At 43.1% G+C, this 14,341-nt stretch overlaps 1 protein-coding gene across 6 annotated transcripts in view; it reads right to left on the bottom strand.

The window, feature by feature from the left end:
• Positions 1-9,184: 9,184 nt before the first annotated feature.
• The window catches only part of si:dkey-264d12.5 (myosin-11), a 32,588-nt gene continuing 27,431 nt past the window's right edge, over positions 9,185-14,341 (bottom strand). For 5 of the 6 annotated variants that reach the window (XM_021609372.2, XM_021609369.2, XM_021609368.2 and 2 more), the window contains 2 exons: positions 9,973-10,034; positions 9,185-9,832 (listed from right to left, as the gene is read on the bottom strand). In XM_021609372.2, the coding sequence (XP_021465047.2) occupies positions 9,592-9,832; positions 9,973-10,034 (303 nt within the window). In that variant the 3' untranslated portion in view covers positions 9,185-9,591. The remainder of the gene's footprint in view (positions 9,833-9,972; positions 10,035-14,341) is intronic. The other variant, XM_021609373.2, reaches the window with a different exon arrangement.

Raw genomic sequence — 14,341 nt, 5'->3', positions numbered from 1 at the left:
ATTTGTTGTTTCGATTGATGTTATGCTAATTGTGACATGGGTGAAGAAGTTGTGTACTGAAGATGTTGACACTATACTCAGCATGCCCTGGTGAATGGAGAGGGTGAACTCTGATCCTGAGAGTCAAATCTATTTGATTCTATATCCATTACCAACTTACATTTTTGATCCAAACCCTGAGCACGGGTCCCAAATTGATCTGATGGCCCATTTGGTTTGTATACATAGTCCTGAAAGGAGCAACTGTAGGTGGTGTTTTAAAGGGAATACGTGGTCCCAGAGTCAGTTCATTTCCTAAATATTATTTGATATAGAAAAGACTGTGCTGATGGCAGGAAGAGATTCAACTCAGTTTCCCAAGGGAGGTTATTTACCATGTATGGCATGGCCGAGCACCAGAAAGGTTTTTAATCGCTCTTATTTTCATTTTATTGTTTTAACGCTGTAAGGGTTTAACTGAAGGTTTAAAATAAACTTCATTTCTTAAAAATGGGGAATGTGAGGGCATTTTCTGTTAAACCTTACTAATGCTTTTGTACTAAATGATCCATCTTTAAGCCTAGGCATTGGGCTTGAGTTAGTTTCTTTAAACTCATATGATAGAAATGTGTGTGTGCGAATTAGAGGGCTGTTCTAACTGTTCTGTGTGTGTGTAGCATGACCATATCCGGGTATCCATATCCCAGTATCCGTGGTATTCTGCATACCAGTGATAGCACAATTGTTCTGTTTGGAGCCTGTTTCTGGGTGAAAGATTCATGTTTTGTGTGTGTGTGTGTGTGTGTGTGACCAGTATGACCACATGCTATCTGGACAGACAGTCGAATGCACTTGCTTGACCAAATTGGGGGAACCGTTGCGCTGCTGTTAGAGGAAGTATGTGTGGAGGGACTTCCTGTCATTCTGGCCCTTGTTGACCTCACTCAGTTGTGACAGACTGAGGCAACTTTTTCACACAGTTGTCTCCCTTAATATACACATACAGTACATAGAGTCACGTGTTTCGCAGACGCTTGCATGGGGTAGCTTGACAATACACAGTGCCTTGCAAAAGTATTCATCCCCCTTGGCATTTTTCCTACTTTTTTGCATTACAACCGGTCATTTAAATGAATTTTTATTTGGATTTCATGTAATGAACACACAAAAAAGTCAAAATTGGTGAATTGAAATGAAAAATCCCCCTTTGCTGTGAAGCCCCTAAATATGATCTGGTGCAACCAATTACCTTCAGAAGTCACATAATTAGTTAAAGTCCACACGTGTGCCATCTAAGTGTCACATGGTCAGAGTGTGTATGTGTATACACACACACACACACACACACACACACACACACACACACACACACACACACACACACACACACACGTTCTGAAAAGCCCCAGAGTCTGTAACACCACTAAGCAAGAAGCACCATGAAGAACAAGGAGCTCTCCAAACAGGTCAAGGAGGAAGTTGTGCAGAAGTACAGATCAGGGTTGGGTTACAGAAAAATATCCAAAACTTTGAACATCCCACAGAGCACCATTAAATCCATTATAAAAAAATGGAAAGTATATGGCACCACAACAAACCTGCCAAGAGAGGGCCGCCCACCAAAACTCAGACCAGGCAAGAAGGGAATTAATCAGAGAGGCAACAAAGAGACCAAAGAAAACTCTGAAGGAGCTGCAAAGCTCCACAGCAGACATTGGAGTATCTGTCCATAGGACCACTTTAAGCCGTACACTCCACAGAGCTGGGCTTTATGGAAGAGTGGCCAGAAAAAAAGCCATTGCTTAAAGAAAAAATCTCACAAACACTTTTGGTGTTTGCCAAAAGGCATGTGGGAGACTCCCCAAACATATGGAAGAAGGCACTCTGGTCAGATGATACTAAAATTTAGCTTTTTGTCTATCAAGGAAAATGGTATGTCTGGTGCAAACCGAACACATCACCCCGAAAACAACATCCCCACAGTGAGGCGTGGTGGTGGCAGCATCATGCCGAAGGGATGTTTTTTATTGGCAGGGACTGGGAAACTGGTCAGAAGGAAGGAATGATGGATGGTGCTAAATACAGGGAAATTCTAGAGGGAAACCTGTTTCAGTCTTCCAGAGATTTGAGACTGGGACGGAGGTTCACCTTCCAGCAGGACAATGACCCTAAGCATACTGCTAAAGCAACACTCGAGTGGTTTAAGGGGACACATTTAAATGTATTGGAAAAGCCTAGTGAAAGCCCAGACCTCAATCCAATGGAGAATTTGTGGTATGACAAAGATTGCTCTACACCAGCGGAACCCATCCAAATTGAAGGAGCTGGAGCAGTTCTGCCTTAGACAAATGGGCAAAAATGCCAGTGGCTAGATGTGCCAAGCATATAGAGACATACCCCAAGAGGCTTGCAGCTGTAAATGCTGCAAAAGGTGGCTCTACAAAGTATTGACTTGGGGGCTGAATAGTTATGCACGCTTAAGTTCAGTTTGTCTTATTTCTTGTTTGTTTCACGATAAAAAATATTTTGCAAGGGCCTCCTGGGTGGCGCAGTGGTTAAGGGCGCTGTACTGCAGCGCCAGCTGTGCCACCAGAGACTCTGGGTTCGTGCCCAGGCTCTGTCGTAACCGGCTGCGACCGGGAGGTCTGTGGGGCGACGCACAATTGGCCTTGAGCTTTTTGTCTATCAAGGAAAATGGTATGTCTGGTGCAAACCGAACACATCACCCCGAGGGAGGGTTTGGCCGGTAGGGAAATCCTTGTCTCATCGCGCACCAGCGACTCCTGTGGCGGGCTGGGCACAGTGCGCATTGCGCGCTAACCAAGGTTGCCAGGTGCACAGTGTTTCCTCCAACACATTGGTGCGGCTGGCTTCCTGGTTGGATGGCGCTGTGTTAAGAAGCAGTGCAGCTTGGTTGGGTATCGGAGGACGCATGACTTTCAACCTTCGTCTCTCCCGAGCCCGTACGGGAGTTGTAGCGATGAGACAAGATAGTAGCTATTTAAAAAAACAATTGGATACCACGAAATTGGGGAGAAAAAGGGGTAAAATAAAAAAACATTTAAAACTAAAAAAATATATTTTGCATCTTCAAAGTGGTAGGCATGTTGTATAAATCAACTGATACGAACCCCCCCAAAAATCTATTTTAATTCCAGGTTGTAAGGCAAGAAAATAGGAAAAATTCCAAGGAGGGTGAACACTTCCACAAGCCACTGTAAATAGTCCTGTACTCTTTGTACAGGAGGCTCTCACTCCATTTCACCTGCGTGGGTGGTGCGACCAGCCTCATTAGAATAAATTTTATAAAAGTAATACCTTGATTTATTATAGATTTTTCCTCTCATTAGTTAAAAGGTAGAATTTCCAGCACACATCCCAAGCCACCATACAATCTCTGACTTTGGTTAAAGGAATAAGTGTGTTTTGTGATGCTAACGTTAGCCCAGGAATGTTTAGATGTTTCAGTTCGGGGGGGGGGGGGGGGGGGTGTAAGAAACTGTTTATAAAGAACAAATCTTGTTCTTTCAACATAACATTGGCAATGATTGGTAGTTCTTTCTGAAAATAAATAGGGTGGACAGTGATAAGGGAATTTATATGTTTAAAAGGTAATGACTAAAGAATACCACCCTGAAATGTAATTATGACATTATGTAACATATATAATGAATAATTAGACAAACGTAACTATTAGTAATTATTAGATTCTGTAACATGTATAATGAATTAGAATGATAAACTTCAGTCTAATAAGGTTTGGTCGAGACAAGTAGAAATGAGTGTGTATGTGACTAAGACAATACAGAGAACAATTAAACTGTGTATGACCTGACCTGGCTAGAACTCTGAGAAATGGGAGTCCCATCAAGGTCTTCTAATCTTGGGGGACTGGAACTGCCAGCTTGGTAGTGATAAACAGTGGTGAGAACCATGGGGAAGGATACATCCCACCTACTGTTCGTGTGTATGTATGTGCGTAGGCTACCGACTGTTTGTGTGTAGGTATGTGCGTAAGTAGGGAGGGAGTGATTTATAAAATGGCATGTCTTTGTATTATGGACTTTAGAACGTTCTCTCGAGTAAACTTTACGGACCTTTTGCATAAGCTGAGTCTGCCTAATTATTATTAAACCCAGGGTCTTACAAACCTCGGGGATTGGTCAAAACTTAAATAAGTGTTAGTTATCATTGGGATTGAAAATTCTCGTGACAGACAGTAGGTTGGTTCTGCTGCTACGATTGGATAGCGTGCACTGCAGCACAGGTGCAGCTGTGCTCGGGATGACGTGGGTGCTGCGGGTGCTGCCAGCAGTGCCAGGCAACGGTCCCGTGTGGGCAGAATTGAAAACGGTGATGTTCTCGATTCTTTGACAGATTCTCGTATTTACACCCATTTTAAACAAGTTATTGCTGGTTTTCTAAGTCTAAATATTGTTCTAATACTAGTTCATCTCCTTGGTTTAAACTTAAAGCGCCAATGAGCATTTGAAACAATAAAGCGTGCTGCCTGTGTTGTTATGTGTTAATAACATTTAGACTACCTTACCCAGCAGGCTATGCGGGGGGCAGGGGGTTGAAGAATGCCTTGCATGGCTAAACATGGGTTTTCTATGTTCATTAAAAGTAGTTAAACCCACGTCCCGGTTTGTCATTATACAAGGAACAAACATAACATGGTGTCAGATTGATAGTTGCTATGACGAGACAGATAAGAAAGGAGTAACTCTGCAAATTTCCGCAACTAAAATTTAACATTCTACCACAAGTCAAGTGACGCGAGTAGTCGAAGATGCTAGCTTGCAAGAGCGAGGACAACGAGCCGCAGCAGCGAGAGTGACAGCAGCGAGAGCGAGGCTGCATTGGAATCTGTTGACGAGCAAGTTGATGAGCAACATACTGAAGTAAGATAAATTGACACTGTTCCTGTTCTCCATCATGGATAGGCTTAGTCCTCCTACTCCTATGCAGTTAACAGGCTATCTAGCTGACAATTTTCCAATTTTCCAAACGTTTCAAGCAGAGATTCAATATCTACCTAGCGGCAAGTGGTGCAGGGGGAGATGATGACGACAAATTGAAAGCTTCCATTTTTCTGCATGTTATTGGAGAGGATGCATTGGACATTTACAATCGCTTTCAGCAAGACGTGGCAAACTTGACATTTACTGTGCTAATGGATACATTTGAGGAGTACTTTGTACCAAGCCAGAATGTCACGTTTGAGAGATACAAGTTTTTCTCTCATGATCAGAAACAGGGAGTCAGTTTTGACCAGTATTTGGCTGAGCTGAACACTCTGAGCAAAACGTGTGAATGTAAAAATCTGAAAGACTCATTAGTGATAGACAGGATAGTCTGTGGCATACTTGATAATGGACTCAAGGAGAGATTCCTGCGTGAGCAAGATTTAACTTTGGATAAAGTGAATCTGTCGGGCAGCTGAAACCACCAGAGCACAAGCTAAAGAGCTGCGTAGGGATGAGACATCAGTGTATGAAATAAAAAGAGAGGAGCACCACACACACAACACCTTACAAAACAAAAACAAGCAAAAGAGAGAAATCAAAACAATAAATGTGGAAAATGTGGATTCATCCACAAGCCCCAAAACTGCCCTGCATATGGCAAATCATGTGGGAAAAATAATAATTTCTCAAAATGCTGCAAAGCTGAGGCTACAAAGAAAAAAGGTTCACACAATCAAGGAGATTGAAGAATTCTTTGTTGATTCTGTGGAAATATGCAATGCAGTAAATGCTGAATGGATTGTGCCATTGACTGTGAATTAAACTATAATACCATTGAAGCTTTATACTGGAGCACAGGTAAACCTGTTAATCGCTGGATGACTACAAAACACTGAAGGTGAAGAGCAAAATACACCCGGTGAAAATGAAGGTTACTGGTTATACTGGGGAGAAAGTACCAGTCAAATGTAGCTGCATAGTAACTTTACAGCACAAAGGAAAACAGTTCAGAGCACAGCTACTGATTGTGGAAAAGTGTATACAGCCTATTCTAGGAATCAATGCATGTGAAAAGCTCAATTTGTTGAAAAAAGTGTATGTAGTGACATCACAGACTGAAAATGACCAAGAATCACTACTGGATGAGTATGAGGATGTGTTTGAGGGTCTTGGATGTTTACCAGGAGAACACAAAATATGTACTGATGACAAAATTACTCCGGTTGTGCATGCATGCAGAAAAGTTCCATTTGCACTGAGGAAAAAGCTCAAAGAGGAACTCGGACGCATGGAAAAGATGGACATCATCACAAAAATGGATGAACCTACAGACTGGGTAAGCTCACTGGTTATTGTGGTGAAAAAGAACGGTGATCTCAGGATATGTCTAGACTCAGGAGATCTCAACAAAGCAATCAAGAGAGAGCATTTAAAGTTGCCAACCAGAGAAAAGATAATGTCGCAGTTTGCTGGGGCAAAGTCGTTCAGTAAGCTTGATGCCTCATCAGGATTCTGGCAAATTAAGCTAGATGATGCAAGCTCAAGGCTATGCACATTCAACACACCTGAGGGCAGGTAAACATTTCTTCGTCTACCATATGGGATTCTCTCAGCGCCAGAGGTCTACCACAAGACAATCCACATGATCTTTGAGCACATTCCAAGAGTGGAGACCATGATGGATGACAAAAGAAGAACAAGACGCGAGAGTGAGACAAGTGCTGGACCTGACACGGAAAGTCAACCTAAAACTAAACAAGGACAAATGCGAGTTTGGTGTGAAAACACTTACCTTCGTGGGAGACGTCCTTTCAGAGGATGGAGTCAAACCAGACCCGAGGAAAATATCAGCCATCAACAACATGGAGCGCCCGAAGAACAAGGACGATGTGAGACACTTCATTGGCATGATCACCTACCTTGTTCATACCTCAACTGTCAGCACAGTCCGCTCCACTCAGATGTCTTCTGGAACAGAAAAATTAATGGGAATGGTCCCATGAACAGGAAAACTGCTTCAAAAACCTAAAGAAGACAATCACAGAAGAGCCAGTGCTCAGGTTCTATGATCCAGAGAAAAGCACAAGGATTTCTGCAGACGCGTCACAGTTTGGCCTGGGAGCAGTTCTTCTGCAACAGCATGACGACACATGGCAACCCGTCACTTATGCGTCCAGAGCCTTGACAGGCACATATATAAGGTATGCCCAAATAGAGAAAGATCTACTGGTGAGCACATACGCTTGCGAACGGTTTCCCCAATACATCTACGGACGATACTTCGAAGTAGAAACCGACCACAAACCATTGGTGTCAATCATGTCTAAGCCACTGAATGATTGTCCAATGAGAATCCAGAGAATGTTGATCAGACTGCAAAAGTATGATGTGAAGATGATCTATACCCCGGGAAAGTTCATGTTCGCCGCCGAACACTCTTTCTTGAGCAGTAGACAAGGAGAGCTTCATCACACAGAAAAACACAGATTCAGGCCTACGTTGACATGATGGTAGCATCACTTCCTGTGTCTTCTGAGAGAATGGAGCAGATCAAAAGAGAGACCACAGCTGACCAAACAATGACAGAGTTGAAAGAAACACTGATAGGATGGCCCGCACAGAAAAATAACTGTCCAAGGAGAATACAGGATTACTGGATGTGCAGAGCAGAGCTCACCGTTGTGGATGACAGTGTTCAAAGGCAACAAGATTGTCATTCCCATGACACTACGCAAAGAAATGCTACAGAAAATACACGAGGGCCACTTGGGTGAGGAAAAATGCAAACGACGAGCACGAGAAGTAATGTACTGGCCAAGAATGAACCAGGAAATCAGCCAGACCACTGCTTCGTGTGAACTGTGTTTCACCTACAGGCCAAAGCTGCAAGCAGAGCCGCTAATGCCTCATCCAGTACCCAACAGACCCTACTACAAAGTTGGAGTTGACCTTTCTGACTGCAATGGCAAAAGTCACATTGTTGTTACCGACTACTACTCAAACTAACCTGAAGTAGCAACACTGCCAACTACCTCCAGCAAAGCTGTAATCACCTACCTGAAGTCAGTCTTCGCAAGACATGGGGCTGCGTCTGAACTGTACTCGGACAATGGCCCGCAGTTCTCAAGTTCCGATCATTCGCTGACGACTGGGGATTCCGACAACACCTCCAGCCCCAACTTCCCAAGGTCCAACGGCTTAGCAGAGAGTTCAGTCAACATTTTTAAAGGTCTGTTGAAAAATGCACACTATGGAAAGGAGGAATTCCTAAAAAATCTGATGATCTACCGCAGCGCACCACTGCAGAACGGACTTTCACCTGCACAAATGTTGATGGGACGTCGTGTCAGAACCAACCTACCCATCCATGAGGACTTGCTAACACCCAGAGGTGCTCACAAAGTCAAACTCGTGAAGGAACAACAGAAAGACAAACAAAAACAGCGACACGACAAAAGTGCAAGACACTTACCTGAACTGAAACCTGGAGATCAGGTACGACTCCGAGACATCACCACAGGAATCTGGATGCAGCAAGGGTGTGTGCAGAAAGAAGTTGCACCGCGATCCTATGAGATCCAAACGGAGTGTGGATCACAACTGAGACGAAACAGAGTGGATCTAAGGCTTCAGCCATTCACTCAAGGGACGGAGGATCATCAGGAGGATACTGCTGAAGCGTCAAATGCCTTTAGCAATGGACAATTCAGTCTGAACACCCTGACTGACAATGAGCGCTGTCCAACTGTTTCAGGAAGCACTTCAGCAGAACGACCAAAAAGGACTGTCAGAGCCCCTGAAAGGCTTATTGAGAATTGCTAAAAAAATATATATTTTTTTTAATTGGGGGGAAAGAAATGTGTTATTGAAAATTACGTGTTATGCAGGTTGAGTAAACAAATGTAATGTGACGTGTAGTTACATAGAAAAGTAGTTTCCTTTTAAAGGAAGGAAGATGTGTTGTTATGTGTTAATAACATTTAGACTACGTTACCCAGCAGGCTATGTGGGGGGCAGGGGGTTGAAGAATGCCTTGCATGACTAAATATGGAGTTTTCTAGCTGAAGTATATGTTCATTAAAAGTAGTTAAACCTACGCCCCGGTTTGTCATTATATAAGGAACAAACATAACACTGCCCACCCGTTTTGGTAAGAAGCTGACCGATGGGGCTGGAGAAATCTGACCTCTCTCAAATGTATAGATAGAGCTATGAATACAAGGATTGACCATCCATGGATATCAAAATTATAGTTTTAACCATGTTTTGTGTTTGTTTACAAACATTGGGAGTAAAACAAGCAGTTGTATGACAGTTGAACTGAGCTCAAGAGGCATTTGTTATATTCTTGAAGAATCAATGGATACATGTCATTCATTTAAGTCCAAAAGTGGACATAGCGACTGCTGATTGCCCCTTTAAATACTGACAATGTGAAAACATCAAAAGTTATATCATGACACAAAATGAACTTTAAATAGACTTAAACCACAATGCATAGAATATATGTCATTTAAAAATAAAACAACTAGTCCTGTCATGGTATTATTCATTGCAGCATTCCCTTCTTAAGTTTGGCTGTATTTGCCTGTCTGTCCTCACACCTCATCACTGTCCGAGCTCAGTGCGTCAGAGGTTGTGGTCAGCCCTGGTCAGAGGGGGGCGTCAGGTTCAGATTGCTGTCCCACACCCCTGGGGATGAGGTCAGGTTCAGATAGCCCATCTCCACAGGCTGTGTGGTCAGGGTAGAGCGTGGAGAGGTGAGTGAAGAGCGTGGAGAGGTCAGTGAAGAGCGTGGAGAGGTGGCTTCCTCTGTGTGACTGGCCTTGCACCTATAGATGTTGTCCAAATGGCTTCTCATGTCAAATGCTCCAGGCAGAACTCTGTTGACCACAGAAAACATTCAATACAGTCTTACTTTGAGGAAAGTGCAACAAAGATTGCATGTAAGATGCTCTGTTAAAGTGAACACAGTATCCTTTCATGACAATGGCGGTTTGGAAAAAAACTGAAGTTTCTCTACCTGGTTTCCAGAAGGCTAGACGTTAGCAGTATGCTCTCAAAATGAGACATTTTCTTCGATTCCTGATTTTTTTTTAAAGAAGGAAACGTGGCATGTTATGGTGAGGCAAAATCCCACTTCCAAGTCAACCTCACTTTGAACCATATCCTGCACACCGAGCTAGCACTCTCCAGCCACAACTTTATCCATCATCATATACACACAATCAATTAAACTCGCTCTGTTCTGTGCAGTGCTGTGTTTCGGGACTTAGATTAAATCATCAAATAAATTCCATATAGCAAGAATGCATCCAGGGTAAGTCTAGGCTCATGAAAACATGTGGAAACTTGAGAATGTTGAACACACAACTGGAGTTGTTTGTTGACTACCTTAAAGTGAGATTCCATCTGTCATAATCTCCAGCACAATACCCGTGTCTACCTGTGTGAAAACGGTGCATGTCTATGCGATTCACAGTGACGTGGGGAATAAGAAAATACTCATTGCAGGTTTTGAAAATCACAGTTTTTCTTTTAACCCTACCCTGTGATTTCTCAGAAGCAATTTTAGGACTTTTCTTCTCTTTTTAACAAAGCAAATATGAGGAAAATGGTACCGAAGTTCTACCAACACATTGACTCTGTCGTACTCGCGCTGGTAAAACATTGGCCAACTACTATTCAACTTCTCGAAACACCTTCGCCCACTTTGAGGATAACACCGTGCCACCGATGCAGCCCCATACCAAGGCTGCCAGCCCAGATGGCATCCGTAGCCGCGTACTCAGAGCATGCGCAGGCCAGCTGGATGGAGTGTTCAAGATGTCCACCATTGCTTTCTTGGGTACAGGAACAAATGTAACTGACCTAAAGGACTATCGCCCCGTAGCACTCACTTCCGTCATCATGAAGTGCTTTGAGAGGCTAGTTAAGGATCATATCACCTCTATTTAACCTGATACCCTAGACACACTTCAATTTGCTTACCGCACCAATAGATCCACAGTCGATGCAATCGCCAACGCACTGCACACTACCCTATCCAATCTGGACAAGAGGAATACCTACGTAAGAATGCTGTTCATTGACTATAGCTTAGCATTCAACACAATAGCTCATAATTAAGCTTGGGGCCCTGGGTCTGAAACCTGCCCTATGCAACTGGGTCCTGGACATCCTGAAGGGCTGCCCCCAGGTGGTGAAGGTAGGAAACAACACCTCCACTATGCTGATCCTCAACACAGGGGCCCCACAAGGGTGTGTGCTCAACCCCCTCTTGTACTCCCTGTTCATCCATGACTGCATGGCCACGCAAGCCTCCAACTCAATCATCAAGTTTGCAGAAGACACAACAGTAGTAGGCCTGATTACCAACAATGACGAGGTGGTGAGGGCCCTGGGAAAGTGATGCTAGGAAAATAACCTCTCACTCAAAGTCAACAAAACAAAGGAGCTTATTGTGGACTTCAGGAAACAGCAGAGAGAGCACGCCCCTATCCACATCGACGGGACAGCAGTGGAGAAGGTGGAAAGCTTCAAGTTCCTCGGCGTACACATCACTGACGATCTGAAATGGTCCACCCACACAGTGTGGTGAAGAAGGCACAACAGTGCCTCTTCAAACTCAGGTGGCTGAAGAAATTTGGCCTTGGCCCCTAAAACCCTAAAACTTTTACAGATGCATAATTGAGAGCATCCTGTTGGTCAGCATCAATGCATCACTGGGGGAAAACTACCAGCCCTCCAGAACACCTACAGCACCTGATGTCACAGGGAGGCCAAAAAGATCATCAAGGACATCAACCACGCGAGCCACTGTCTGTTCACCCCACTATCATCCAGAAGGCAAGGTCAGTACAGGTGCATCAAAGCCGGGACCGAGAGACTGAAAACAGCTTCTATCTTAAGGACATTTGACTGTTAAATAGCCATCACTACCCGGTTTCCACCCGGTTACGCAACCCTGCAATTTAGAGGCTGCCGCCCTAATGTGTACATACTGCTTTACCAATCTCATATGTACAGTGCCTTGCAAAAGTATTCGGCCCCCTTGAACTTTGCGACCTTTTGCCACATTTCAGGCTTCAAACATAAAGATATAAAACTGTATTTTTTTGTGAAGAATCAACAATAAGTGGGACACAATCATGAAGTGGAACGACATTTATTGGATATTTCAAACTTTTTTAACAAATCAAAAACGGAAAAATTGGGCGTGCAAAATTATTCAGCCCCCTTAAGTTAATACTTTGTAGCGCCACCTTTTGCTGCGATTACAGCTGTAAGTCGCTTGGGGTATGTCTCTATCAGTTTTGCACATCGAGAGACTGACATGTTTTCCCATTCCTCCTTGCAAAACAGCTCGAGCTCAGTGAGGTTGGATGGAGAGCATTTGTGAACAGCAGTTTTCAGTTCTTTCCACAGATTCTCGATTGGATTCAGGTCTGGTCTTTCTAACCATTCTAACACCTGGATATGTTTATTTTTGAACCATTCCATTGTAGATTTTGCTTTATGTTTTGGATCATTGTCTTGTTGGAAGACAAATCTCCGTCCCAGTCTCAGGTCTTTTGCAGACTCCATCAGGTTTTCTTCCAGAATGGTCCTGTATTTGGCTCCATCCACCTTCCCATCAATTTTAACCATCTCCCCTGTCCCTGCTGAAGAAAAGCAGGCCCAAACCATGATGCTGCCACCACCATGTTTGACAGTGGGGATGGTGTGTTCAGCTGTGTTGCTTTTACGCCAAACATAACGTTTTGCATTGTTGCCAAAAAGTTCAATTTTGGTTTCATCTGACCAGAGCACCTTCTTCCACATGTTTGGTGTGTCTCCCAGGTGGCTTGTGGCAAACTTTAAACGACACTTTTTATGGATATCTTTAAGAAATGGCTTTCTTCTTGCCACTCTTCCATAAAGGCCAGATTTGTGCAATATACAACTGATTGTTGTCCTATGGACAGAGTCTCCCACCTCAGCTGTAGATCTCTGCAGTTCATCCAGAGTGATCATGGGCCTCTTGGCTGCATCTCTGATCAGTCTTCTCCTTGTATGAGCTGAAAGTTTAGAGGGACAGCCAGGTCTTGGTAGATTTGCAGTGGTCTGATACTCCTTCCATTTCAATATTATCGCTTGCACAGTGCTCCTTGGGATGTTTAAAGCTTGGGAAATCTTTTTGTATCCAAATCCGGCTTTAAACTTCTTCACAACAGTATCTCGGACCTGCCTGGTGTGTTCCTTGTTCTTCATGATGCTCTCTGCGCTTTTAACGGACCTCTGAGACTATCACAGTGCAGGTGCATTTATACGGAGACTTGATTACACACAGGTGGATTTTATTTATCATCATTAGTGATTTAGGTCAACATTGGATCATTCAGAGATCCTCACTGAACTTCTGGAGAGAGTTTGCTGCACTGAAAGTAAAGGGGCTGAATAATTTTGCACGCCCACTTTTTCAGTTTTTGATGTTAAAAAAGTTTGAAATATCCAATAAATGTCGTTCCACTTCATGATTGTGTCCCACTTGTTGTTGATTCTTCACAAAAAAATACAGTTTTATATCTTTATGTTTGAAGCCTGAAATGTGGCAAAAGGTCGCAAAGTTCAAGGGGGGCGAATACTTTCGCAAGGCACTGTATATACTGTATTCTATTCTACTGTATTTTAGTCAATGCCACTCAGATATTGCTCAATCTAATATTAATATTTTTCTTAATTCCATTTTTTTTACTTTTAGATGTGTGTATTGTTGTGAATCATTTTTAGGTACTACTGCACTGTTAGATACTACTGCACTGTTGGAGCTAGGAACACAAGCATTTCACTACATTCGCAATAACTTTGATTTGATAGAAACATGCTGTTTTCACATACAGTTGAAGTCAGAAGTTAACATACACCTTAGCCAAATACATTTAAACTCAGTTTTTCACAATTCCTGACATTTAATCAGAGTAAATATTCCCTGTCTTAGGTCAGTTAGGATCACCACTTTTTTTAAGAATGTGAAATGTCAGAATAATAGTAGAGGGAATGAGTTATTTCAGCTTTTATTTCTTTCATCACATTCCCAGTGGGTCAGAAGTTTACATACACTCAATTAGTATTTGGTAGCATTGCCTTTAAATTGTTTAACTTGGGTCAAACGTTTCAGGTAGCCTTCCACAAGCTTCCCACCATAAGTTTGGTTTATTTTGGCCCATTCCTCCTGACAGAGCAGGTGTAACTGAGTCAGGTTTGTAAGCCTCCTTGCTCGCACACAATTTATTGTTGTCCTTAAGCCATTTTGCCACAACTTTGGAAGTATGCTTGGAGTCATTGTCCATTTGGAAGACCCATTTGCGACCAAGCTTTAACTTCCTGACTGATGTCTTGAGATGTTGCTT

The sequence above is a fragment of the Oncorhynchus mykiss genome, chromosome 7 (genome assembly GCF_013265735.2).
Source record: "Oncorhynchus mykiss isolate Arlee chromosome 7, USDA_OmykA_1.1, whole genome shotgun sequence".
Lineage (NCBI taxonomy): Eukaryota > Metazoa > Chordata > Actinopteri > Salmoniformes > Salmonidae > Oncorhynchus > Oncorhynchus mykiss.
The sequence above is the reverse complement of the archived record's forward strand: the minus strand, read 5'-3'. Positions and strand labels throughout refer to the sequence as shown.